Source organism: Phacochoerus africanus, chromosome 8, assembly GCF_016906955.1.
Source record: "Phacochoerus africanus isolate WHEZ1 chromosome 8, ROS_Pafr_v1, whole genome shotgun sequence".
Classification (NCBI taxonomy): Eukaryota; Metazoa; Chordata; class Mammalia; order Artiodactyla; family Suidae; genus Phacochoerus; species Phacochoerus africanus.
The window spans coordinates 74582603-74608082 of NC_062551.1; the positions used below are offsets into that span (position 1 = coordinate 74582603).

The 25480-nt window shown below is 60.5% G+C and overlaps 3 protein-coding genes across 5 annotated transcripts in view; all 3 read left to right on the forward strand.

Moving 5' to 3' along the window:
- PLEKHM2 (pleckstrin homology and RUN domain containing M2) overlaps positions 1–13137 on the forward strand; it is a 42211-nt gene extending 29074 nt beyond the window's left edge. For 2 of the 3 annotated variants that reach the window (XM_047792007.1, XM_047792010.1), the window contains 14 exons: positions 1629–1688; positions 4574–4802; positions 6067–6909; positions 7176–7245; positions 7396–7486; positions 7923–7987; positions 8326–8414; positions 9004–9136; positions 9360–9553; positions 9892–9957; positions 10616–10775; positions 11105–11284; positions 11365–11481; positions 12144–13137. In XM_047792007.1, coding sequence (XP_047647963.1) covers positions 1629–1688; positions 4574–4802; positions 6067–6909; positions 7176–7245; positions 7396–7486; positions 7923–7987; positions 8326–8414; positions 9004–9136; positions 9360–9553; positions 9892–9957; positions 10616–10775; positions 11105–11284; positions 11365–11481; positions 12144–12278 — 2432 coding nt within the window. In that variant the 3' untranslated portion in view covers positions 12279–13137. The remainder of the gene's footprint in view (positions 1–1628; positions 1689–4573; positions 4803–6066; positions 6910–7175; positions 7246–7395; positions 7487–7922; positions 7988–8325; positions 8415–9003; positions 9137–9359; positions 9554–9891; positions 9958–10615; positions 10776–11104; positions 11285–11364; positions 11482–12143) is intronic. The other variant, XM_047792008.1, reaches the window with a different exon arrangement.
- A 1738-nt stretch (positions 13138–14875) lies between these two features.
- On the forward strand, positions 14876–19683 carry SLC25A34 (solute carrier family 25 member 34). Its single transcript, XM_047792014.1, has 5 exons — positions 14876–15673; positions 16264–16329; positions 16432–16584; positions 16953–17087; positions 18271–19683. The coding sequence occupies exons 1-5, from the start codon at positions 15296–15298 to the stop codon at positions 18451–18453; spliced, it is 915 nt and encodes a 304-aa protein (XP_047647970.1). The 5' UTR covers positions 14876–15295; the 3' UTR covers positions 18454–19683.
- Positions 19684–20926: 1243 nt separating this feature from the next.
- On the forward strand, positions 20927–25062 carry TMEM82 (transmembrane protein 82). Its single transcript, XM_047790674.1, has 6 exons — positions 20927–21085; positions 21237–21309; positions 21492–21666; positions 22531–22948; positions 24365–24552; positions 24920–25062. The coding sequence occupies exons 1-6, from the start codon at positions 20998–21000 to the stop codon at positions 25001–25003; spliced, it is 1026 nt and encodes a 341-aa protein (XP_047646630.1). The 5' UTR covers positions 20927–20997; the 3' UTR covers positions 25004–25062.
- Positions 25063–25480: the final 418 nt, after the last annotated feature.

A 25480-nucleotide genomic window follows, 5' to 3' on the forward strand; every position in this document is an offset into this window, starting at 1 on the left:
AAGGATCGGGCGTCGCTGTGAGCTGTGATGTAGGCCAGCAGCTGTAGCTCTGATTCGACCCCTAGCCTAGGAACCTCCATATGCCATGGGTGCCGCCCTAAAAAGCAAACAAAAAAAATGAGATCTTAGAAAATTAGATCTTTGTCCAGAAGGCTGTAGCCACATGCCCAGGGCAGTTCTCTGAGGTAGTGGTACTGGCAGGGCAGCCTAGAAAGTCTCCCTGACATTGCAGGGCGAGTGCCGCCTGCTTTGGGCAGGAGCAGGCTGGGGGCTTGTCCTACCCACAGTTTAGGCAGAAAGAGGCTAAGAACCCCCGGAAGGAGGAGGGAGATCCAGTGGGTCCAAAGTTTAGAGGAAGACCCGCCCCTGCCCCTCGTGAGTCCCTTGATTTCTGAGTCCCCTTCCACTTGCCAGCACATTCGGGTCGATCACACCTAACGCCTCAAAGACTGAAAAAGAACGTCATCCCATCTGTAGGTCATTTTGGTGTCCTGGTCCAGCAACTGATTGGAACAGCCTGTTTTCTGCCAAACCTTAGGCCTCCATGTTCATTTCTAAACGGGCTGTTTCCCCACCTTTATCCCACGTGGGAAACCAGAGCTGTTCATTTACTGCACCCCACTCACCTCCAGGGAAGGGGGTATGAGCACAGATGGCAAGCCCAGTGCTCCCTAGAAGAGACCTGCATCAGCATTGCGACCTTGACCTTCTTTTTTTTAGGGCCGCACCCACGGCATATGGAGGTTCCCAGGCTAGGGGTCAAATCAGAGCTGTAGTTGCCGGCCTATACCACAGCCACAGCAATGTCAGACCCGAGCCACGTCTGTGACCTACACCACAGCTCATGGCAACATGGGATCCTTAACCCACTGAAGGGGCCAGAGATTGAACCTGCATCCTCATGGATATTAGTCGGGTTCGTGACCACTGAGCCACAGCCGGAACTCCCAAGACCTTGACCTTTTTTCTTTACTTCTGCCAGTGCTGTGGCCATATGTCCCGGGGCCGTGGCCATATGTGGCAGTTACTTTCAGACTCACCGTTAGCAAGACGTGCCTTGCTCATTGTATGAGAGGGAGATGGCGGCTCCATTTCCTTGGGCTGGGCTCAGGGGCTGCCTCAGAGAAGTCAGAGGGAGCAGCCAGGCTGCCCATGGCTGGAGGTGTCTCCCTGAGCTCACCTCATCTCAGCTGCTGGGCATGGAGGGGAGGAAAGCAGGGACCAGGAAAGGAGGTCATGTGCAGGGGAGCCTTGTTCTTCTGGGTCTGGAACGGGTTGTCCCCAGGCCTCTAGCTGCTCAGGGGCTACTGGGCCAGTGCCAAGCTGAGAAGCAGCTGGGGTCCAAGAAGTTCCCCTGAGGTTCTCAGATAAAATGTGCAAAGCTTGGAGTTCCCTGGGGGTCTAGCAGTTAAGGATTCAGTGTCACTGCTATAACTCAGTCCCTGGCCTGGGAACTTCCACATGCCACAGGCACAGCCGAAAAAATAAATAAAAATTAAAAAATAAAATGGAAAGTTTAATTTTCCTCTCTTGTTTTCTCCCGATATCTCCCATCCTGTTGCCCCCACCCTCCCTGTCCTTCCACTGCCTGTGTTTCTAATCTTCAGTTTTGTCCCTCGTTTTTGTAGATTATGATTTTGGAGATGTGTTTCCAGCAGTGCCGTCTGTACCCAGCACAGACTGGGAAGGTGGGACAGAGTCCGCTGTTACCCTCTTTTCCTGTTTTGCAATGTTTCCATACCAAGCTTGCTGCATGATTCAAATCAGCTCGTTATTTATAATAATGTCAGTGATCTTACTAAAGCCGAGTCTGGCGTTCCGATAGATGGAATTCTGCAGTAGGAGAACCTGACCTTTAGTCTTAGGCCAATCCCTTCTCCCAGTGCAGGACTCCTGCCTTTATGCAGTGGCCTCATGGAGTCGTCACTACACAACTGCTTTTCTAGGACACACGGATCACCTTTCCTGATCCCAGTGCTGTTAGGTGCACCAGATGTGCACAGGGAACTGTCAGCTTGGGGGCACTCGTGGCCTAACCCAGCGAGCGGACACTTGTTCTGGAAAATGCTGCCTTTGAACCTTGGGTCATAAACTCCTTTAGGTCAGATGCACTCCCGTGTCAGAAGCGCTGGGGAACAAAGGCAGAGCACTCGCTCCCTTCTTAAGGGCTTCCTAGTGGGTACTTTGGAAAGAGATTGAAGTCCAAATGCCCCGGCACAGCTGACACTTCCTATAGAGAGATTCTCTTTGCAGTTTTAAGGCAGATCAAAATAAAATCTGTCAATTCTCCCATCCTGTCCACTAGGCGGCAGCAGTGCTTGGGCATTTTGCCCAGAAGTGGCTGGCGATGCCACTTCTGGGCTTGAGAAAATTCATGAAGCTGTTCCCATGATTCCCACGATTACTCCAAGCATGAGACACGCTTCTGGGAAGGTTAATCCTTCCTCCTTCCATCTTGAGGCCATAACCAAACCCCCCCATCCCCCCCTCACTAAAGAGTCTCTTGCCCTGTGAGCCACTTGCGCCCGGGGTGGGGTGGGGGCAGCCTCTGAACGGGGAGGTGCCTCTGCTCACCCTGAGCCGGGGGACAGGCCTTCTCCCACCGCCTGCTTGGAGCTGTCATCGCTGAGGGATGGATGACAGGTGGTCTTGTCCCAAGTAATGCGAGTGAGAAATAGCTTCAGTCTGACGGAAATAAGATATGGCATTGGGAAAAATAAATTATGTCATCTGGCCGGGAGAGTCGCGTTGAAGAGCCTCCCGTCTGGAGTTGAGATTAGCTTGAAATCCAGAATTCCATCATGAGGTCGTTTACCCTCAGCCTCTCTTCTTGCGGCGCACCTACATGGGCACTGATCCCCCCGCCCCCGGTTCTAACCACTAACCTCTGCCTGACCCGGCTACTTGCTGCCTCTTGCATTCACTTGACAAGCAGGGCCTGACCCTCCTCTGCAGCCTTTCAGGGCTCCCTTTGGGCCTGAGAACTGACAGCGCAGTTGCTTGATCGGGCTGGGCTCCGGGGCCTGGTGACGTTGTCCCAGCAGCCATCTCCCATTTTCCTGGGCTCTTCAAGCAACGAAGAATCCCTGCGCCAGCCCTGGCCACTCACCTGGAGAGGCTTTGTCTTCTCCTCAGACTTGGAGGAAAGGAGGGCTTGGGGGCAGCTCTGGGCCCTGAGATAGGGATGGAAGTGACCTTCCATGGTCCTTGGCTCACTTACAGACCTGGCGGGTATCCCAGCCTTGACCCCTTTTGTCCAACGACCAGCTCACTTGCCTCTTGGGCCTCCTCCCCTGAGCAGCGGCACATCTCAGAGGTTTCCCAGGAGCGTTCTTTCAGACTGAAGGGCAGGCTTTCCTGCATCTGAGAACAGGGGCTCTGGGGACGCTGGACACCTGAGAAAGTCTCCTATATCGCTAGCCTTTTTCTGGCTGAGCTGGCTGTTGTGCTTAGCCCCCTCCTTTGACCTTATGTTAAAAGACAGCATACTTTTGATGATGTACCACATCAGCCCACAGGGGTTTCCAACGTGCACTGAGAAGCTGACAGCAGGTTGGGCCCTTGCAGATGACACTAAGGGTGGGAAGTGGTTTGCCATGTTTTCCCCCCCCACCCCCCCCGGACGATAAAGTCCAGTAAGATGTGTGCAGGCCGGCAAATGGAGCAAGAACCTCCTGTGTCCTTTGCCCTTAGGCGTCGCCCAGGCTATTCCACCGGCCTGGGGGGCCTCCCATCTGCCACTGGATAAATGCCTCATGTGCTTTCATGCTGATGCTCCCTCCTCTCTCTGTCCCCTTCCAGTGACCTAGGGTGGACGGTTGGGGTTGGGGGGAGCCGTTCCACCAGCTTCTCTCCAGAAGGGCTGCATGACCCCCAGGGTGGGGCCATTGGTGAGCGTGTGCCCCGAGAGGACCAGTAGGCAAGCTGAGGTTTGGATGAAATGGACTTCTCAGCCCCCGCCTTCCAGGGAGATGCTTGGTGGGATGTCAGGGGAGCAGGGCCCACGAGGCATCTGCTGGGGCCAGACACTGCTCACGTCTCTTCCCCCTCTGCATCGTCTGCTCTGCGTGGCTCTCGGCCCTGCCTCCTGCCCCTCCTCCCTGCTCCTCACCCCGAGACTCCCTAGCCCCGCCCCCAGCCTCTGCATCCCTCTTTCTCTGATCCCAGTTCTCTTCTCTGTTCCTTTGTTCCTTTGTATCTGCCGTGGGGGTGGGGGGGCCTTCTGAGGACCGTGGGCATCTCCATCCTGTCTGGCGCGTGGTGCTAAAGGAGGCTCTAAGGTTAGCCTGAGAAGTGTGCATTGAGGCCACCGTCCCCGAGGGGCTTCAGCTTGGAGGCTGCTTAACCTTGGGGCTCTTGCCTCAAACTTGGTCACCTCGCTGTGAGCTCTCGAGGGCTCCCTGCGGTGGAGGTGAGGGCTCCTAAAGCACAAATCCCATGGCCTGTCGGAGCCTCTGCACCTGAGACAGGCCACCCTGTCAGATTGCCTCCCTCCTGAGATAAGGCATGCTCTGGGGGCCTGGGGGCCCCAGATGGGGCCTGACGGGCCATCTCCTGTTTCCCGTTCTCCCAGATGGAGACCTCACAGACACGGTCAGCGGCCCCCGCTCCACCGCCTCGGACCCAACCAGCAGCAAGGCTTCCACCAAGAGTCCCACCCAGCGCCACAACCCCTTCAACGAGGACCAGGCAGAGACTGTGTCCTCCTCTGACACCACCCCTGTGCACACCACCGCTCAGGAGAAGGGGGAGTCCCACACCCCGGACCTGCCAGACCCCTGCACGGAGCTCGAGGTTATCAGGTCAGTGGGGAGGGGCCCTGAGAAGCCGAGTAAGCGTCCTGGTGTCCATCCTGACTCTTCCTAGCATCGCCTGTCAGTCCACGCAGACTAGGACCCTCCCCCAGATGCTGAGGGCGTTTGGGCATCTCCCTGGAGACTAGGTACCCTTCCCCTCCTTGGCAGTTCTTTTGATCACAAGGAGGCAGAGAGCCCGAGGCTGAAAGGCAGGTGGCACAGGCAACAACATGACTGGCTTCTGGGGCCAGGGCCAGGCTGCTGGGGCATTTGTCCAGTCCATCCAGAAGGCACCTCCAAGCTGGGCTTCTTTCCAAGGGTGTTCTTGGACATTAGCGCACTATTTATGAGATCTGTGCTAATTCTAGTTCAGCTCGTTGAAAGAAGAGTACCTCTGCCCTGTTGACAGGGACGTAGAAGGGGAGGAGGAAGTGGATGGCAAGTTGGGAAACTCTTGGCCCAGAGGCTCCTCAGCTCCCTGACTTCCCCTGACTCCTGCTCTTGAGTCTCTCCGCACTGAATAAGATGTGCATGTTTGAGTTCCCATGTGGCGCAGCAGGTTAAGGACCCAGCATTGTCACTGCAGTGGTTGGGGTCACTGCTGTGGTGCGTGTTCAGTCCCTGGCCCAGGAAATTCCGTAAGTAGCAGGTGCGGCCAAAAGAAAAAAAAAAAAGATGTGCATGTCACACACACCCCCGCCGGACCGTTGCTGGCCCAAGGCGGGGGGATTGGTCCCCAGTGGCTGGAGCCAGGGGTCCCGTCCCACAGGCTGGTTCTGAGTGCAAAGCAGCTTGAGTGGTTCAGACCCAGGGTTACTTAGCCAGGCCCATTCCAGCAGCTTGGAACTGAGGAGCCAGGAGTTTGAGCTCAAAAGACTTCGGGTCTTTTGAATTATCCATGATGACACCTGATGGAAAGTGAGGTCAGTTCAGGGTTCACTGCCAAGGGGGCCATTGGTCTGACCAGCCATGGCCTTTTTTTGTTTCCTAAAGCACAACTTGTGCCATCAGCTAGAACTCAGGACCTGCTCAGGGCTTCCTTTGGCCGCTGCCATCTGTGTATATCCCTGCTGCTGCCGGCAGTGGGAGCTACCTCAGGACCTGAGCTGCCATCAGCCCCTGGCCCAGGGCCTTGCCCCCAGTGCTGCCCGGGACTGCTGGAGCTCGGGCTGTGCCCTCAGAGGTGCCTCGCCCAGCATCACCTGTTAGTGACCACCCAGCCCTTGGTACTACGGTCCTGATTTAAACTTCTCCCCATCATCCTGCCCAGGGTCACCAAGAAGAAGAAAACTGGCAAGAAGAAGAAGCCCAGATCGGATGAGGAAGCAAGTCCACTTCACCCGGCCTCCACCCAGCACGCGTGTGCCAGGCGGGGCAATGGTGACAGCCTGCTCGGCAGCCCAGGCCCCGGGCGGGGCTCTCCAGACACCACCCTCACCTCCCTGCCGCAGCAGGGCGGGGGGCCCAGCAGCACAGCTGAGGGTGGCGAGTGCTCAGAGCCCGGCCAGGTGGGCCTGCTTATCCCCGCGATGAAGGACACCTCCATGGAGTGCTTGGGACAGCCCCTGAGTAAGGTCATCGACCAGCTCAACGGGCAGCTGGACCCCAGCACCTGGCGCTCCCGCATTGAGCCCCCCGACCAGTCCTTTCGGACCGGCTCTCCCGGGGACAGGGATGCCCCGGAGAAGCCACCATTTAGCGACTTTAGTGAGGGGCTTCCAGCCCCAATGGACTTCTACCGCTTTACCATCGAGAGTCCAAGCGCTGTTACAGCAGGTGGTGGCAACCATGACCCTGCAGGGCCTGGCCAACCGCTGCATGTTCCTGGTGGCCCTGCGGCTGCTGGCCAAGAAGAAGAGGGAGGAGGAGGAGCGGGACAGGCGCCTCGGCCCGTAGAGGACGCCCCGCGGGAGGCCCAGGAGCCCAAGGCCCAGGAACTGGAAACCCAGACACCCCCGGTCGGTGAGGGGCCTGTGCCTGAGCCAGAGTCTCAGGAGGCTCTCTGCCGACTCAAGGGGGACCAGTCCAGCCCCTGCCTGAGCAGCGCCGAGGACTCTGGGGTGGATGAGGGGCAGGGGAGCCCTTCTGAGATGACCCACTCGGCAGAGTTCAGGTGAGCCAGTAGGTCTGTGCTGCTCACGTGGGATGCTCCTGTCCTCAATCCGGGGGCACTGGCTCTGCCCCCGAGATAAACCAAGCACAGCTCCCAGAAGACCTGGCCTGGGCCGGGAGGGAGGGAGGGGTGTGATTTCCCCCCTCACTCTGGGTCCTGGCGGGGAGCAGAGCCACCACAGCCATGCTGCCTCTGGTGCCTGCATGGCCTCTCCTGCCACTGCCCTAGCCTAACGCCTCGCCCTCCCGACGCTCGTCCCCTCACAGAGTCGACAACAATCACTTACTCCTGCTGATGATCCATGTGTTTCGAGAAAACGAGGAGCAACTCTTCAAAGTAAGTCCCAGGATCTCAAGAATGAGCAAAGGGCCAGCATGGTGAGGGCGGGGCTGGATGGACCACCGCGCCCCCTTTGCAGGGCAAGCGGGCTCTCCAGGGCCGGGCAGGGGCCACAGTGCCCGACCTTTCCTTGCTGCGGCCCCTCAGATGATCCGGATGAGCACGGGGCACATGGAGGGCAACCTGCAGCTGCTGTACGTGCTGCTCACAGACTGCTACGTCTACCTGCTCCGGAAAGGTGCCGCCACCCGTACCCCTCGCCCCCTCATCCTCCTACCCCAAGTGTCTTCCCGCTGCCTGGCACATTGTGATGAAAAAGCATTCTACTGGGAGTTCCCTGGTGGACCAGTGGTTAAGGATCTGGCATTGTCACTGCTGTGGTTCATGTCACTGCTGTGGCATAGGTTCAGTCCGTAGCCCAAGAACTTCTGCATGCCACAAGCACAGCCAAAAAAAGCCAATGCTCTCCACGGACGGGGTTGTCAGTCGTCTTGGCAGATGCCAGACATGAGCCTGGGGCCCTGCCATCAGCTCCCCATGTCATTCTCCTCCATTGTTTCAGACATCAGGGCAAAGACGGGTCCTCATGGTGAGGGGCTCCAGTCTTAGAAAATGGGGTCGGGGGGGGCAAAGAGGCCACTGGGGGTAATAGGCGTTGGGATCTCCTCTCTCAGGAGCCACAGAGAAGCCATACCTGGTGGAAGAGGCCGTTTCTTACAATGAACTTGACTATGTGTCGGTGAGTTCAGGCTCCACAGTTGGTGTGTGACCTAGGGCGGGGCTCCTGGGACCACCCACCCTCAGAGCTGCAGGGCAAGGCCATGTCGCCCACCTCAGCCCTGGGGGTGGGTGCCAGCTCTCGTCTCAGAGCAGCTTCTGTACATCTCAGAGCAGCTTCTGTACATGATGCTGGGAAGAAGAACCAAGCTTGAGGGGCCCTCTTCCCGCACTGTCATCTGTGCGTCCCCCCCACCTCGTGGGGACCTCCATGTGTGCTTCCTCCCTCCCGGGGCGCCCTCAGTCCAACCACGGCTGCCCCTGCTGGCATGTGTGCATGTGAGGGTGTGCTTTCTGCAGGTGGGCCTCGACCAGCAGACGGTGAAGCTGGTGTGCACCAACCGCAGGAAGCAGTTCCTGCTGGACACGGCGGACGTGGCCCTGGCCGAGTGAGTGCCGCGCTCTCCGCGGGCCTGGAGAGTCCGCATCTCCGTGCCCTTGGGGTTGGAGGGTGGGAAGTGGGGCGCAAAGAAGTAGAAAAGAGGCGTTCCCTCTGGAGGCTGCCCTCTGGGCAGAGAGCCAGGGAGGTGACAGGCACACTGCTTGCCTGGTGACCTTGGATGCTACATGGCTTACGGAGCAGAAGGGGGCTGGCAGTAGTCACCCCACAGGAGAGAAAGCACAAGCCCTGCTGTGAGGTCCCACGGCCACGCGTGCTCCACGTGCTTCTGTACAAAGACTGCGTGTCCTGAGGTCGTGTCTTCGTACAAGTCCTACCGCGTCACCTCGTCCAATCTTCCCTCCCCATCAAAACCCAAGGTCCCGTGGCCACTGGGAAGGGTGAGGCTTTCCCAAGCCACCACCGTTTGATGACCGAGGACTAATGATGCCTCGTCACCGCCCCACCTGCCACTCTGAGCTCAGGTTCCAACCAGGTCCCTCCCCCAAGGTTCTGGGACACCTCCAGGACTAAGCCGTGTCCATGTGAAGGGTGGGTGGGGCCCCAGCCTCTGATAGCAAACCCCGCTCCTCTGGCAGCTTCTTCTTGGCTTCTTTGAAGTCAGCCATGATCAAGGGCTGTCGGGAACCCCCCTACCCCAGCGTCCTGACTGATGCCACTATGGAGAAGCTGGCACTGGCCAAATTTGTGGCCCAGGAATCCAGGTGTGAGGTAAGAACCTGGGGAGGTGGGGGTGTTGTCCCCCAGATGCCAGCCCTGGTGTCAGGTCAAGAGGTCAAAATCGCTGTCTTTGGTGTTTCTCCATCACCCACCTGGGAGGGGCTCTCCTGCCCGGCCTGTCCCCCTCCCCACTTGGAATGGGTCCTTGTCCCTCCAGCGGCCACTCCTCCTGCCGGCCCAGACCTCACCCTCTGTCCTCTGCCCCCCTCCCCAGGCGACCGCTGTCACCGTGCGCTTCTACGGGCTCGTGCACTGGGAGGACCCCCTGGACGAGTGTCTGGGGCCCATGCCCTGCCACTGCTCGCCCCCTGAGGGCGCCATCATCACCAAAGAAGGCATGCTGCATTACAAAGCGGGCACCTCCTACCTGGGCAAGGAGCACTGGAAGACATGCTTCGTGGTGCTCAGGTGGGAGCCCTTGCAGCTCCAGTGGGGGTGGGGGACAGCGCCTCCCCCATGAGGCCCTGGAGTAGCCTCCCCCGGGGTCCTGGAGCTCCCCTGTACAGCTGGCTATCTGGGGCCCGGGGAACCCCTGCTGCCCCAGGTGAAGACCTGGGCTGTCCCCAGGTCTGGGGGCACATTCTTTTCTGCGCCTCTGCCGTCTTTTCTCCACTCTCCCTGCCTCCCTGGCCTCTGGTCTGGGGTTCAGCTCCCAACCTTGGGAGGGTGGGTCCCTGGGCTCTGGGTCCCCCCTGGTCCCCAGTTCCTGGGACAGGCCTCACTGCTGCCATGTTGTGCCCCTGCAGCAACGGAATCCTCTACCAGTACCCTGACCGCACTGATGTCACCCCCCTGCTCTCAGTGAACATGGGGTAAGTGTCCTGGCTAGGCGATGGGGGTGCCAGGCAGGCCTCCCGAAGGTCAAGACTGGGCCTGGGGCTCAGGGCTCCTGTCCTCCTGGCTTGAACTGCCGCTCCCTCATCAGTTCAGCCCCCTCCCCCCCAATCCTCCTCCCCATCCAGCAGCCCTGACTGGTGCCCCGGGATCTGCTGAGCTCTGGGGGAACCCAAGGGAGGGGGGCGGGCATGTGGAGCTCCTTACCTGGAAAGGACCTGGTCAGATAGAGGAGGCAGTCCCTTCCCTGGAGGCATCTGACCTGATGGGGAAGATGGACACATACCTACCTGGAGGAGGCGTCAGGCCCGAAAGGGGGAACTCAAAGAAGCTGCCCTGATTCTGAGAGGGCCAGAGTCAAGAGCTGATTCTCAGCCCCTCACCTGGCCCCATTTAGGGATCTAGAAGGAGCCTGGCCATTCTGGAGATAAATGGTGTTACACAGAAAAAGCTGGGGCTGCCCAGCTGCGTTAAGCTTCTCCTGAGAGCCGGAGGGGTCTGGACCACCTTCTGTGTCGTCCAGCCCTTGGGACTCTGGGGCAGGCCCTGGGACCCCACCCCTCGAGCCAACCCCAGGGCTCCCCCTATGCCACCCCTGCCTCCTTGCTCCCGTTTCACCCTCCTCCTCTGGCCCAGGGGGGAGCAGTGCGGTGGCTGTCGGAGATCCAACACCACGGACCGGCCCCACGCCTTCCAGGTCGTCCTTGCCGACCGGCCCTGCCTGGAGCTGAGCGCCGAGAGCGAGGCTGAGATGGCTGATTGGATGCAGCACCTCTGCCAGGCCGTGTCCAAAGGGGTGAGCAGGCCCGCCCCCACCGCTCACCTGCCTCCCAATCCCAGCCGGACCCCCAGGGTCCCTTCCCCAAACCCACACAAGTCATGGAACAGCCTCTGGGGGTCAAGACAGGACAGCCTGGGAGGGAACCCTGGCACTTTGGGCCACCGTCCCTCCTGTGGGCCCCCCCCCACGCTCCTGAGGTGGGGGAGCCTGCCTGACCTCTAAAGGGAGGGACAAAGGGGCTGCGTGGCCCCTGGGGTGGGGGTCCTGGCACAAACTAGCCCTTCCAGCTGGGGCAGCTGGAGAGCTCCAGCTTCCTCTCCCCTCCCTTCTGCCCCTTCCCCCAGGTCATCCCTCAGGGGGTAGCCCCCAGCCCCTGCATCCCCTGCTGCCTGGTGATCACGGACGACCGCCTCTTCACGTGCCACGAGGATTGCCAGACCAGCTTCTTCCGCTCCCTGGGCACCGCCAAACTGGCCGACATAAGCGCTGTCTCCATTGAACCGGGCAGGGAGTACTGTGTCTTGGTGAGCCAGGCGGGGGCGATGGAGGCAGGCTGGGCCCAAGGAGCGCTGTGTGTGCTCATGGGGGCCCCCACTCTCCCCAGGAGTTCTCCCAGGACAGCCAGCTGCCCCTCCCACCCTGGGTCATCTACCTGAGCTGCTCATCTGAACTGGACCGACTCCTGTCTGCACTGAACTCCGGGTGGAAAACCATCTACCAGGTACCCAGAGCGGAGCCATGCCCTGGGGAAAGGCACCCTGGGCGCACAGACCAAGGCAGCCGTTGGGGACCTGGGGCAGCGGTGTTCCAGTAGCTCCAGGAGAGATGAACGTGTAGGACCAAAGGGGCAGGACCCCGACTCCCGGGAAGTCTGAGAACGCAGCTGAGTGTGGAGCCCGGGACACGCCATTCCTGAGCTTCCCAGTGAAGAGCTAATGGTGGGACTGGAGCTGGGCCCAGGTGGCAGGGGCACAGGACTGGCGGGACCCTCCTCCCTGCCCTCAGAGCGCAGTACCAGGCCGAGAGGGCGCTCGGCAAGTCCCGGACAGACTGCAGTTGGAGCATGTGCTGTGCTGCCCCTTGGAAGTGCGGGACCCACCCTGGGCAGAGCAGAATTCCACACGGAGACTCTCGGGGACAGAGCCCGCCTCCGCGCCCTCCACCCCGTCTCCCCGCCCCAGAGCTGGGGCCTTCCCCAGAAGCAGGGGGCTCAGGGAGCCTCACCCCATCAGCTCGAGCTCCCCCGTGAGGAGCACATCTCAGCAGCATGGACGTAGTTCCAGGGCGAGGTCACACCTGGTGCCCAGGGACCCCACAGCCCTTGGCTGTCTCCCCCGGGGGTCTTTGCACAGCCCTCACAGCCTGCCTCCACTCCCCACACAGGTGGACCTCCCCCACAGGGCCATCCCGGAAGCCTCCAGCAAGAAGTTCGAGGATGCTCTGAGCCTCATCCACAGTGCCTGGCAGCGGAGCGACAGCCTGTGCCGCGGCAGAGCCTCCCGGGACCCCTGGTGCTGAGGCGGAGCCAGCTGGCATCCTGGTGGGGTGGGAAAGGGAGGCCCCGCCGCCGGGCAGCACGCACTGTCATCGCCATGTCACCCAGCTGCGTGGGGCCAGGCTCCCAACCAAGTGCCCAGGCAGCAGAACCACCAAGTGGGGCTTGAGACAGGGTCTCCCTCCCAGGGATTCAGAACGAACGGGTGCTCAACACCCTGGGCTTCCTGCCCAGCAGGTGGCGACTGGAACGTGCTGGGGGCAGAGGGTCCGAGCCCTATGGGCTCTGCAGATGCACGGCCTCCTCCCTGGGGCCACCGTCTCAGTCCACGAGGGGAGTGGAGGGACTGGGAGGGTAGGAGCCCCTTCTTCCTCCCCTGGGTCAGGGGCCCGGGCAGAGGCTTAGGCCACCCTGGGGGCCCTGAGTGCCCGGCCATCCCTGTTCATGTTTGAACACTCGCCCGGCTGGGAGGGAAGCTGGAACGCCAAGGTCTCAGTGCATGTCCTTCCTCACTAACCCACCCCCAAGCACACTGCTGCCTGCCTGCCAGGGCCTGGGGCAGGCGCAGGGGGCCAGGCTGGCCCTCCCTGGCTACCAGGAGGCCCTGCATGTCCGAGGCCCCCTCCCCCTGCCTCCTCTGAACCTGGCCCTGCCCGCAGGACCTGGCAATCAGGCCGTCTCCTCTTGCTGGGAACAGAGCAGAGGGAGGAGGGCTTGGAGAGGAGCAATGCCTGGTGTCTGCCAGCCTGGTGTCCCATCAGTGCCCCTCAACTGTCCCCTGTGTGGCTGATGCCGGGTCCTTCCCAAGAGGGCCTCTCGGGGAAGGGGTCAGGTGGCCTGGGTTTTGTTTTTTAAAATAAAATAGACATGTTATATTGCCAAGACTTGTCCCTGGCCCTTTTTGACCAGGGTGGAGGTGAGGAGTCACCGACCTTTCCTCTCAGGCCCTTCGTCAGCCCTTCGTTCCTTGGCTATCAGCGGCCCTGTGCCCACACTGGGAACCGGATCACCCCCGGCTGCCCCACTGGCGCTCACTGTATGGAGGAGCTTGGGCCCTGGGAGCTTCTTGGCCTTGAGTTTTGCCCTCCCTCCTGTTTCCTGCCCCAGGATTGTGTCTCCACCACCAGGGCAGGGCACCCCTGCCTCCCCAGCCCTGGGGGGTGAGTGCCGGCCACCTGGGATAAACCCAGCCGAATCCAAGCTAACCCCAAGACCTCTTGTTGAGCTGCTACCCCAGCTGGCCAGAGGGTGCCAGGCGGCCAGTCCTGTGGGGAGCTCTGAGGCCCCCAGGCCCCTCAGTGCTGTGGCCTCCAGGGCCTCACACCTGGGAGGAAAGGGGTGGCCGTGGAGGCTACAGAGGTGGGGTTCTGGACAGGGGCCCTGCCTCTGGGTTTTTGTGTTTGTATGTTTTTAAATGACCACACCTGCAGCACGTGGAAATTCCCAGGCCAGGGTACAGCTGCAGCAACACCAGATCCTTTAACCCACGGTGCTAGGCCAGGGATTGAACCCACGCCTCCATAGCGACCTGAGCCACTGCAGTGGGACTTTTATCCCACTGTGCCACAGCGGGAACTCCCCTGCCTCTGGTTTTGATTGGGACTTGGATAATGCAGGGTGGCCTTGGCAGGAGAAAGGTGCCATGAGGCAGAGGACAAGGTGGGCAAAGGGATCTTGGCCCACACCTAAGCAGCCTGGCACCTGACAGTAGTGCCCAGGGGTGGGAGGTCCCTTCTCACCATGAACAAGAATGATGCCTGGGCCTCTGCTCCCCGGAACCACAGGAGCAGGCTCCCACCCTGAGGAGGGGCAGGACTAGGGGGCAGGTCCTTACCAGGTGAGTGACAAAAGCCACAGAGTTACTCCTTGAAAAACAATGGCCCTTACTTTTCCATCTCCTGCCCACCCAGGGTCCCCAGGCAGGGGCACATGGGTGCCTTTTACGGAGTGAAGCACTGTTCTAAGCATTCTTCACATGTCTCTAATCCTCCAAAGAACCTCTGCAGTGGGCGTCCGTATCCCCATCTTACAAATGGAGAGACTGACGCTCAAGGAAAGGAAGTGACCTGCCCAGCTCACATATAACCTGGCATTCCAGATCAGTTCCATAGGCCTCCGGAGCCCTCCCCTGCTTTCACTGGCAGTGGGACCACAGACAACCGTGGGAGCCAGATTGGAAGACTAAGGTCAAGAAAAGGGTCAAGAGAGTTCCCATCATGGCACAGCGGACACAAATCCAACTAGGAACCATGAGGTTGCGGGTTCGATCCCTGGCCTCACTCAGTGGGTTAAGACTCTGGTGTTGCTGTGAGCTGTGTTGTGTAGGTTGCAGATGCAGCTCAGATCCCCCAGTGCTGTGGCTGTGGTGTAGGCTGGCAGCTGTAGCTCCGACTCCCTAGCCTGGGAACCTCCGCGTGCTGCTGGTGTGGCCCTGAAAAAAAAAAGGAGGAAAAGGGACGGGGATAGGAGAAGGGAGTTGCTGAGTTGCCTAGAGGAGCCTCCCATGCAGCTGCCTCTTGCCCAGGGCTCTGAGCTGCCACAGGACTGGCCAAGCCACAGGCGGGGCAGGAGCAGCAGCCCTTTGCCCCAGGGCGGGGGTGGCGGGGCGGAGGGGGGGGGAAGGCTGGAGGACAAGAGGGGCAGGAACAGATCTCTTGGCTGATTGGCACTTTGTGCCCGGCCCATCTCCCTTGGGGCCCAGATGACCTTTCCCCCAGATCCCAGGGTCCAGGCCCTCCCCTGGTGGGAGGTGTGGGGGACGGAGGCAGCAGGGATTGGTCTAGAGCGGGCAGGGGGCGTGTCCTAGGCCCGGGCAAGGGTTTGGAGGCTGAGCCGAGCAGGTGGACTCCTGAGAGAGACCAGGGGCTGCCTGGCTGCCGCCCGCCTGTCTGACCAGAGCTCTGTCCTCCAGACATGGCCTCAGACCCCCTTGATCCCCAGCCCTTGGCCCTGCAGGGGGTGAAGGCAGCCTAAGCACCCCCACCCCAGGGCCGTGCTCATACCCCTGACCCGGGCAGAGCAGGCCCCCAGCCCGGAGCCCATGGAGACGGTACCCCCTGCTGTGGACCTGGTGCTGGGCGCCTCGGCCTGCTGCCTGGCCTGTGTCTTCACCAACCCCCTGGAGGTGGTGAAGACACGGCTGCAGCTGCAGGGGGAGCTGCAGGCCCGGGGCACCTACCCTCGGCACTACCGGGGCTTTGTCGCTTCGGTAGCCGCTGTGGCCCGTGCAGATGGGCTGTTTGGCCTGCAGAAGGGGCTGGCCGCCGGCCTCCTCTACCAGGGCCTCATGAACGGCGTCCGCTTCTACTGCTACAGCCTGGTGTGCCAGGCTGGCCTCAACCAGCAGCCGGGCGGCACTGTGGTCGCAGGTGCTGTGGCAGGCGCCCTGGGAGCCTTCGTGGGGAGCCCTGCGTACCTGGTGAGTGTCTTGTCTCCACCCTCCCCGGCCCCGTGACCAGCTCCCATGGGGGTCTGCAGCCTCCGGGGTGACCTCTGCGGAGCAGATGGGGTGGGGCTGCTCCCCAGAACAGCCCAGCCCAAGCCTGGAATCTGCCCCTTGGTCCAGGGCACCAGGCCCTTGCCCTGATCCTTGCTCCCCTGAGGTCCCCGCCCCACGGGTCCTGAGCCAGGGAAGGGGACGGAGGATGGCAGGAGGTGGGCTGGCTCCACCTCAGCGTGGTCGCTTGCCTTTCTGTGCGGCCTATGCAAGAAAAAAGCTTCCATCAAGCGAGCGCCCGTGACCTAGGCCGATGCTGTGCAGTCATCATCTCTCCTGGTCCTAGAACAGCTTTTCTAGGGGGAGCAGCCAGGCTGGAGAGTTTAAGTAACTTGCCCCAGATCACACCCAGGTGCAGACCCAGACCCCCAACCCTATTCCACACCCCCCCCTGAGCTGTGAGTTTATGGAGATCTGGTGTTGGGGCCCAGGGAGGGGTGCCCTTGACACCGTCTCCTTTAGGCTCTCCGAAGATTCCAGGCCCAGGCCCTGTGTCACCTCTGCTCTTACAGGTCAAAACGCAGCTGCAGGCCCAGACGGTGGCCACGATGGCCGTGGGGCACCAGCACCATCACCAGGTGGGGGACGGTCACCCCCCCAGAGCTTCTCGGGCTGGGTGGGCTGAACGGGCTCCTGGGCGGGCAGGGGCTTCCCAGTGACCCTCTGCCCTCTCCCTGCAGAGCGTCCTGGGTGCCTTGGAGACCATCTGGCGACAGCAGGGCCTGGCAGGGCTGTGGCGGGGCGTGGGTGGAGCCGTGCCCCGCGTCATGGTCGGCTCGGCCGCTCAGCTGGCCACCTTTGCCTCCGCCAAGGCCTGGGTGCAGGAGCAACAGGTGAGCATCGCCTGTGTCCACCCAGGCAGGGCCTCCTGCTCCTTTCTCCCTGTCTGCCCCAGCCCTTCTCACACCCCCACATCGCCAGCTGGACCCCCACACAAGGAAGCCCAGGGGGTGGTGACAGACTGACAGACACAGCCCCTTCAAGAAAGGCGAGGGCCCTCAGAGTCACAACCCTGGCCCTTGGGTCTGGCAGGAGTGGGGGTCAGCAGTGAACCCTGAAGCTGTGAAGGAGCTCAGGGGGTGGGGGTGGGGGTTAGTCGGAAGGGCCTTGTTCCAGCCCCAGGGGCTGAGAGGATAGGGCGGGCAGCACGTGGTTGGGTGGAGGGCAGCCACAGGGGTCAGCAGCCTGTGCATCCCCACAGTGGCTTCCGGAGGACAGCTGGCTGGTGGCCTTGGCCGGAGGCATGATCAGCAGCGTAGCTGTGGTTGCAGTCATGACCCCCTTCGACGTGGTCAGCACGCGGCTCTACAATCAGCCAGTGGACGGAGCGGGCAGGGTGAGCAGGGGACAGGGTGGGGGAGGGCACAGGAGCACCCCCCAACACACACGCATACACACACACACCTCACACACACACACACACACACACAGAGACATGCAGGCGTCTCATACTCACATCCACATGAATTTGGTTTGTTTGCCGAACACCTATGTCCCAGGCATGTGCTGATAAGCATTTTCACATCTGGATTTTTTGTTTGTTTGGTCTTTTTAGGGCCACACCCGCAGCATATGGAGGTTCCCGGGCTAGGGGTCAAGTCGGCTCTGTAGCCACCGGCCTACACCACAGCCACAGCCATGCAGGATCTGAGCTGCATCTGCGACCTACAGCACAGTTCACAGCAACGCCAGATCCTTAACCCACTGAGTGAGGCTAGGGATCGAACCTGCACCCTCATGGATGCTAGTCAGAGTCATTTGCGCTGAGCCACGATGGGAACGCCCACATCTGGAATTTTATTCCATCCTCACCACCACCCTCATTTTCCTGATGAGGAGACTGAGGCTTAGAGAGATCAAATGACTTACTCGCCTGAAATCACCAGCTGCTAAGTGGAAGAGCCTGAGCTGGAACTGAGGCCTGACCCCAGGGCCTCACAGATGCATCTCTTGTGCTGATACAGGGTGTGCCCTCCACCAAGGCTGAGTTAGGTTTCTTTTCTGTTTTTTGGTTGGGTTTTTTGTTTGTTTCTTTTTAGGGCAGCACTCGTGGCATATGGAAGTTCCCAGGCTAGGGGTTGAATTGGAGCTACAGCTGCTGGCCTACGCCACAGCCACAGCAATGCTGGATTCAAGCCGCATCTGCAACCTATACCGCAGCTCACGGCAATGCCAGATCCCCAACCCACTGATCAAAGCCAGGGATCAACCCCGCATCCTCATGGATACTAGTCAGATTCGTTTCCACTGTGCCCCAACGGGACCTCCCTCTACAGGCTGAGTTAGGGTTGAAACCCACCTACCTGCCACTAGCTGGGCTGAGCCCCTGACCCGGGGCCGTGGCTGCCTGGAGGAAGAAGCCCCTTTTGAACTTTCACAGCCTAAGGGGCCACCTTTATGTAATGTGCCCAGCTTGGGGGGAGTGTCTTTGCCGCTGTGCTGCTGAAGCCCTTACACACAGATGTACTCCGGGGTGCCTGTCACCCCTGTAGTGACGTTTGCCCTGTGTCTGTCCCCAGGGCCAGCTGTATGGCGGCCTCACGGACTGCCTGGTGAAGATCTGGCGGCAGGAGGGCCCCCTGGCGCTCTACAAGGGCCTGGGCCCGGCCTACCTGCGCCTGGGCCCCCATACCATCCTCAGCATGCTGTTCTGGGATGAGCTCCGGAAACTGGCCAGGCGGCGCCAGCACCAGGGCGCCTAGGTGACGTCCCTCACTCCTGACACAGCCGGACACTTTGCAGGAAGTGACGCTGCCCTCCAGCTGGGAATGGCCGTCCCAGAGCCGGCCCAGGCCCGGGCCCTGTCGCAGGGTCCAGAAGTGCATAGACCACGTGGTCAACCCAGCCCCACGGCCCACCCGGGCCAGCACATCTGCCTTGAATCACCACCCAGGAGCTTCTCCAGAAAGTTCTCTTCCCTCTCTGTCCTGGGCCACCTCATCTAGAGCCTTACTCATTATTTTACTGTGCCGATCACTGCGAGCTGGGTCGCTCACATGCACCAGCTCGCTCAGCCCTCACCACATGAGCCGGTAAAACTCCCTTCCACTCATCTGGAAGCTGAGGCTCAGAAAGGTGAAGGCCCTTGACCGAAGCCACACAGCTTGGAAGAGGCAGAGCCAGGAGTGGAACTCAATGTGCCCGGCCCGGACGTGTGCCCTTGGCAAGGGCAGGGACCATGGGGGCTGGAGTGCCCCTGGGGGATCCCTGGACACGTGGGGAGGCCCTGGGGGGCCCTGGAAGCCGTGGTGTCCTCGCCTGTGTGAATCTTGCCAGGGCTGCCGTTACAAAGGACCTCAGACGTGGCGGCTTGGACGGCAGGAGGTTATTTTCTCCCAATTCTGGAGGCTGGAAGTCTGAGGTCAGGGTGTTGGCAGGGTTGGTTTCCTCTGAGGCCTCCCTCTCTCCTTGGCTTGTAAGTGGCCATCTTCTCCTAGTGTCCCCACATGGCCTTCCCTCTGTGTGCCTGTGTCCTAATCCCTTCTCATAAGGACACCAGTCATCCTGGATCAGGGCCCACCCCAATGACCTTGTGTTAACTCAGTTACTCCCTTAAAGAGCCCATCTCGAAACACAGTGGGCATTTGCAGATCCTCAGGACCACTCTGAAAGGTAGCTCTGGAGGTGCCCTTTGCTCAGATGGGCAGACTGAGGCCCAGGGAAGGGGATGTCTTCCCATGGGGAGTAGCACAGCTAGGTGTCCCCATTCCAGGCCCCTTCCCCAAGCTGCAGCCACACTCCCCCATGGGTGGGTTCTTAAGGCCCATACTGACTTTCGTGCTACAGAAGCAGGTCCCTGAAGGGGTCGGACAGGCAGAGATCAAGTAGCCTGAACAACCTTCCCTGCCACACACCCCAGGTCTGCAAAAAGCTGCTCCCCAGAGGCACCCATATTGCACACTCCAAGCCAATAAATTTTCTATTTTTGTCTACTTCAATGACTCCTTCCTGCTGCCAGCCTCAGCCTCCCAAGCCCTGAACCCCCAGCCTTGTCTCTCTCCTTTTGCACAAAGGGGGACCAAAAGAATGGGGCAGGGCAGCCCCACCCCTCGGGGCCGAGTGCCACCTAGTGGATGCTGGGAGGATCATTAAGGGGGACCGCCCTGTGGCACAGGAGAGGAGGGCCCAGAGCTGGACCCCCACCCCAGGCTGTCAGGGCCCAGACAGCCCCTTCCAGACCTTGGGCTGAGAGAGCAGAGCACCGGCCCAGGAGGTGGGGGACGGTCCCTCTGCTTCCAGACCTCAAGCTCAGACCTGCTTCCAGACCTCTGAGCAAACAGAGCGTGACCTCAGGCTGTGGGGGAATTGAAGCTCCCTTCCAGACCTTGGGCTGGGGGGGACCCCACATTTCAGGCTGAGAGGGAGAACTCAGATAGAGGCATGGAGACGACAGGTGAGGTGAGGCCTGGGGCTTCGGGAGGTGCTGTATGGCAGGCCCACGGGAGGGCGAGAAAAGAGGGTGCCAGGCCATTCTCACTGTGGGGCAGCCGAAAGGAATCTGACTAGGATCCAAGAGGATGTGGGTTCGATCCCCGGCCTCGATCAGTGGGTTAAGGATCTGGGATTGCTGTGAGCTGTGGTGTAGGTTGCAGACTTGGTGCCGATCCTGTGTTGCTGTTGCTATGGCATAGGTTGGCAGCTGCAGTTCTGATTTGACCCCCTAGCCTGGGAACATCCATATGCTGTGGGTGCAGCCCTAAAAGGGAAAAAGCAAAAAGGATAGGAGTTCCTGTCATGGCTCAGCAGATAGCAAACCCGACTAAGATCCATGAGGATGCAGGTTTGATTCCCTGGCCTCGCTCAGTGGGTTAAGGATCCGGCATTGCTGTGAGCTGTAGTGTAGTTCCATTGGACCCCTAGGCTGGGAACCCCCATACAACGCGGGGGCAACCCTAAAAGACAAAAAATAAATAAATAAATAAATAAAAGCAAAAAGCTTGTGAAAATAAGATTAATATTATTCTGATATTAAGAGGCTAATTGTACCAACAAAAAAAAAGAAGGTGCCAGATTTGAGCAGAACAGAGAGCACCCAGAGCGGGGAGCACCCGGGCGGCGCTCTCAACCCTGAGGGCTGGAAGGCCTAAGGCCCGGGCTCTTCTCCCCTCCCCTGCCCTCTGCTCCCCTGGGCTCCTGACCCCTCCCAGCCCCTCCCTTCGCCTCCAGCACCTTTGACCGGCGGCGCTGACGCGGACGCTGCCTCCGCTGCAGACCTGGCCGGAGGCTGGGGCTGGATCCCGGCGGCCATGTTGTCCCCGCTGTCCCTCCCTTCCTGGCTCCCCAGCCTCCCCTCCCTCGAGTGGGGCTCCGGCCTCCTCGACGCCCTCCTGCAAGGTGAGCACCTCCCGCGGCCCCGCGGCCCCGCCCCGTCCCAGGGTCCCGGCGGCGCAGTGCGGGGCGCACCCCGCCACGTGGGCCTCCCCCGCCGCGTCCGCCCCCTCCTCTAACCTCCCAAGCCACCTACCCTCCCTCCTGCCCCCGCCAGGCCTCATCGGGGCCTGCGGAGTCTCGGTCCTAAGCAACCTCCTGAAGGTCTACTTCTTCGTGGGCTGTGCCAAGTAAGTGCCCACCTGCCCGACCCTGGCTCCCGCGCAGCAAATCTGGCCTCTGAGGGGAGGACCTGGGGGCATGAGACCACCCCCTCCCCAACCCCCAGGGTGTGGCTGGGGACACCGGCACCCCCTCCTGGGCCCAGGCTGGTGTTTCTCACCCTCTGCCCTCACCCCCTCTGATCCCAAAGTGACCCGAAGCGGCAGCTGGAAAAGGAGCGGCTGCGGGCCCAGTGGGCCTTGCTGGAGACCGTGCACCTGGCAGGGCTGGCCCTGATCCTGACCGTCGTGGGGGCCCGGGTGGCCGCCCTTGTGGTGCTCGAGTTCTCCCTCCGGGCTGTCTCCATGCTGCTTTCCCTGGACAAGGTGAGACCCCAGGGAGGTGGTGGGTGAGGACGGCCGGACCCTGGCCCTAGTTTTCACCCTGGAACACAGGAAGCTGGGCCCAGTTGTGATTTTGCTAAAAGCCACTCAGAGGGGACACAGTCCCAATCCAGGAAGATAAAGGAGCGGCTCCTGGATGTTGAGAGCTTCCCCTGAGCCAGGCACTGCCCTAGAGGCTTCCAGCGCCCCCTCTTCTCCCCACAACCACAGAGGGTGACTTTGCTGTGATCTGGATGGGAAGCTAAGGCTCAGAAGAGTTAAGTGGCTTGACTCTGGTCAACAACCGGCAAGAAGAGAGTCAGGCTTTGAATCCAACACTTCAAGACTCTGAGTCATCACCCTTCAGCAAACAGATGAGTCCCAAGTAAAAATCATGATTGAAATTGAGCCGAGGAGTTCCTGTTGTGGTTCAGCATGTTAAGAACCCAACTAGTATCCATGAGGATGCAAGTTCAATCCCTGGCCTCACTCAGTGGGTTAAGGATCCCATGTTGCTGTGAGCTGCAGCATAGGTCGCAGACACGGCTCAGATCTGGCATTGCTGTGCCTGTGGCTTCAGCCGGTGGCTAAGGCTCTGATTCAACCCCTAACCTGGAAACTCCCATATACCTTGGGTGTGGCCCTAAAAAGACAAAAAAAAAAAAAATGAGCGGAAAGAAATGATCCCAGTAGGGCTTTGCCCTGAAGGCTATGTTCCTTCTTCTGGAAGGATTCCTGAGGTTCCTTCTGGCTCCAGCCTCCTACAGAGCAGAGCACCTGTAGTTGACACCCTCTTGGTGCCCTATGGTGAGGAGTGGCCTGCACTCCCACCATCGTGGCCCCTCTTCTGCCACCTCCCCCACCCAGGGCTCCCGGGGCCCCGAGAAGCTGCAGCTGTACCTACTGTGCCAGTACTCGCTGGGCTGCGGGCTGACCTGCGGCCTGAGCTTCCTGCAGGAGGGCGCCCCGCATCGCACCCTGAACCTGCTGCTGGGCCTTGGGCTGGCCTCGCTGCTCAGCGCAGGCGCCCGGCGTCTCCGTCGCCACGTCTGCCAGCTCTACGAGCTACACAGCAGCCAGCACTACTGTGGGGTCTGCCTGGGCCTGCTGGCCAGTGCTCGCAGCCTCCCCCGGCTGCTGGGCCGCGCCCTGGCTGTGACATTTATGGTGGGCAACCTGGCGGCCGTGGCCCTCATCAACCGGGACTTCCTGACCACCTCGGAGGCCATGCGCTTCTGGACGCCGCTCACCATCTGCTACACCTTGTTGGTCATCTACATGCAGGGTAAGAGCCCCGGCAGCAGTTCATTCACTGGGCACTCACGGCCCACTGTCTGACACAGGCCCAGCACTCTGCTAGGCTCTGGGGGGCCAGGGGTGACGCCCAGACCCTGTCCCTGCCACCCCAGAGCACCCAGCCTGGTGGCAGGGCCCATGTGATGAGGCAGCTCAGAGAAGGGTCTCCCCAGGGCAGGGAGAGCCCGGGGAAGATGATGCTTGAATTGGGCCTTAAAGGATAAGCAGGAGCTCCCAAGAGAGGCAAGGGGGGGTGTTGGAGATCCTGGCCAGGGGGGAACCATCCATGCCAAAGCCTAGAGGTGAGACAAGGCATGAAATAGGTGGCACGCCATCGCCACAAAGGCACCGCCAGGTTCCCAGAGGCCTCTTGGAGAGCTGTCATCAACCAGGCGAGACAGTCTGATGAGAAGCCATTGCAAGGTTTTAAGCAGGGAAGAGTGACCTGATGAGACCTGGCTGCAGGGTAGGGATGGGGTGGAAGAGGCAGGACAAGGAAGGGCAGTCAGGCAGAGAGAGCAGCAGGTGCAAAGGTCCTGAGGTGGGAATGAGCCTAGCATGCTTGATGAACAACAAGAAAACTGGGATGGCTGGGGGCAGTGAGCAAGGGGGACCGAGTTGGAGATGAGATGAGATTGGAGAGTGGGCTCCAGCCAGATGGGGCAGGACCTCCTAAGTAAGGAGTGTGTTCCAACGCAGTGGGAAGTCCTGGGAGGATTATAAGCAGAATGATTTCATCTTGTGACTGTTTAGAAGGCTACTAGCTGCTAAGTAGCCACCAAGTTGTAGGGTCAAGATCAGAAGCTGGGGAGTTCCTGTTGTGGGGCAGTGGAAACGAATCCGACTAGTAACCATGAGGATGCGGGTTCGATCCCTGGCCTTGCTCAGTGGGTTAATGATCCGGCGTTTCTGTGAGCTGTGGTGCAGGTCGCAGACGCAGCTCGGATATGGCTCAGATCCTGTTTTGCTGTGGTTATGCTTTAGGCTGGCAGCTGCCGCTCTGATTCGACCCCTAGTCTGGGATCTTTCATACACTGTGGGTGCAGCCCTAAAAAAGAAAAAAAGAAAAAGATCAGAAGGCTCTGCGAGGATGAAGGTGGTTGGGACCCAGGTCTGCGTGGCAGACAGGGCCCACTGGCCTTACTCTGGATCAGATGGGGGATGCAGGAAAGCGGGTCAGGATTCCTGCCCTTGAGGCTGGCTGCTCTGTCCTGACTGCAGGTGGGCAGTGAGACCTGGCGGGGAGAAGTGCCTGGTGCCCTGTAGTTGCTCAGAGTGGGGCGAGGAGGCAGGGAGGGGGGCTGCATGAAGAAAGCGAGTGGGGGAGCTGGGAGGTCCAGGGACCTCAGGGTGGGGCCCCCCAGGTCCCGGCAGGCAGAGGGTGACAGGCACCCTGTCCTTATAGAGGAGCAGCGGCAGCACCCCGGCCTGCAGGGCCAGGTCCAGACGGTGCTGGTACGCCTGGGTGGCCTCTTCGTGCTGCTGCTGACCGTGGGCCGCTGGCTGGACCTCCTGGGCATCCTCATCTCCCTGCTGGGTGAGCTCTGGTGCCTGGTGGGCGTCCGCACCCTGCTTGATCTTTGCCAGATACAGGTAGGCACCCCCACTTGGAGCCTCCCCCAGATGCTGAAGCCCTGCGCCAGACAGCCCTGGGGGGCCTTGACAAGTTCTAAGAAGGGCTGGAGGGACTGCTCTTGGGGTGGGGGACAGAGGGAGCTGGAACCCCCTTTCCCATCTGGCGTTAACTTTTGATCTCCTTCATGACCAGGGCCACCATGTCACGGCCATGGGGCGGGTGAGGGGCACCCCCCCTACCCCATCCATAGCCCGCTCCATCCTGTGCCCCAGAGGCCCCGCATGGGAGGAAGGTCCTGGATAACGGGAGGCCCGAGCCCCCCACCCTCCCAGGAGGGGGGAATTGAGGGGTGTCCTTCATCCTTTCCTCCCCATCTTCCCTCAGGACTTTCCGCCCCAGAGGCCTTCGGTATCAGCTCCAAGCCGGCCCTCGGCACCTGCCCAGCCCCAGGGGACGGCCCCCTCCTAACTGATCTCAGCAAGGACTTGGAGTCTCTCAGGCCCCCCCAAGGCTCGCCTGGAGGCCCTGACTGCAGGATGCAGAACGGCAGGGCTGTGCCTGACCTAGAGCACTGGGCCCCCTGGGAGGAAGGGGGGATGGGGGGCTGGGGCCCTCAGAGTGTGGGGGCACCTAGAGGCTGTGGGTGGCCCTCTTTTTTCTGGGCGGGCAGTGGAGCCGGCCCCTCAGACCTGCCCTGCAGGGAGGTGGTGGTGGGGGGGAGAATTGTGTCCTCAGAAGGGCATCCCCCTTGCCCAACCTTCCTTGCCCTTTCCACGAACAATAAAAATGATTTTCTAGGATTTCTCTTGGAATCACAAACACACAGAGTGGCAAAGAGGCTTTCCTAAGGCCGCAAAGCTCTTCTGACTGAGGCAGGCTCCCAGGACGTGTGCTGGGCTGGGTCCCCTGGGATTCAAGAGATTAATATTGAGGGAGTTCCCCTCG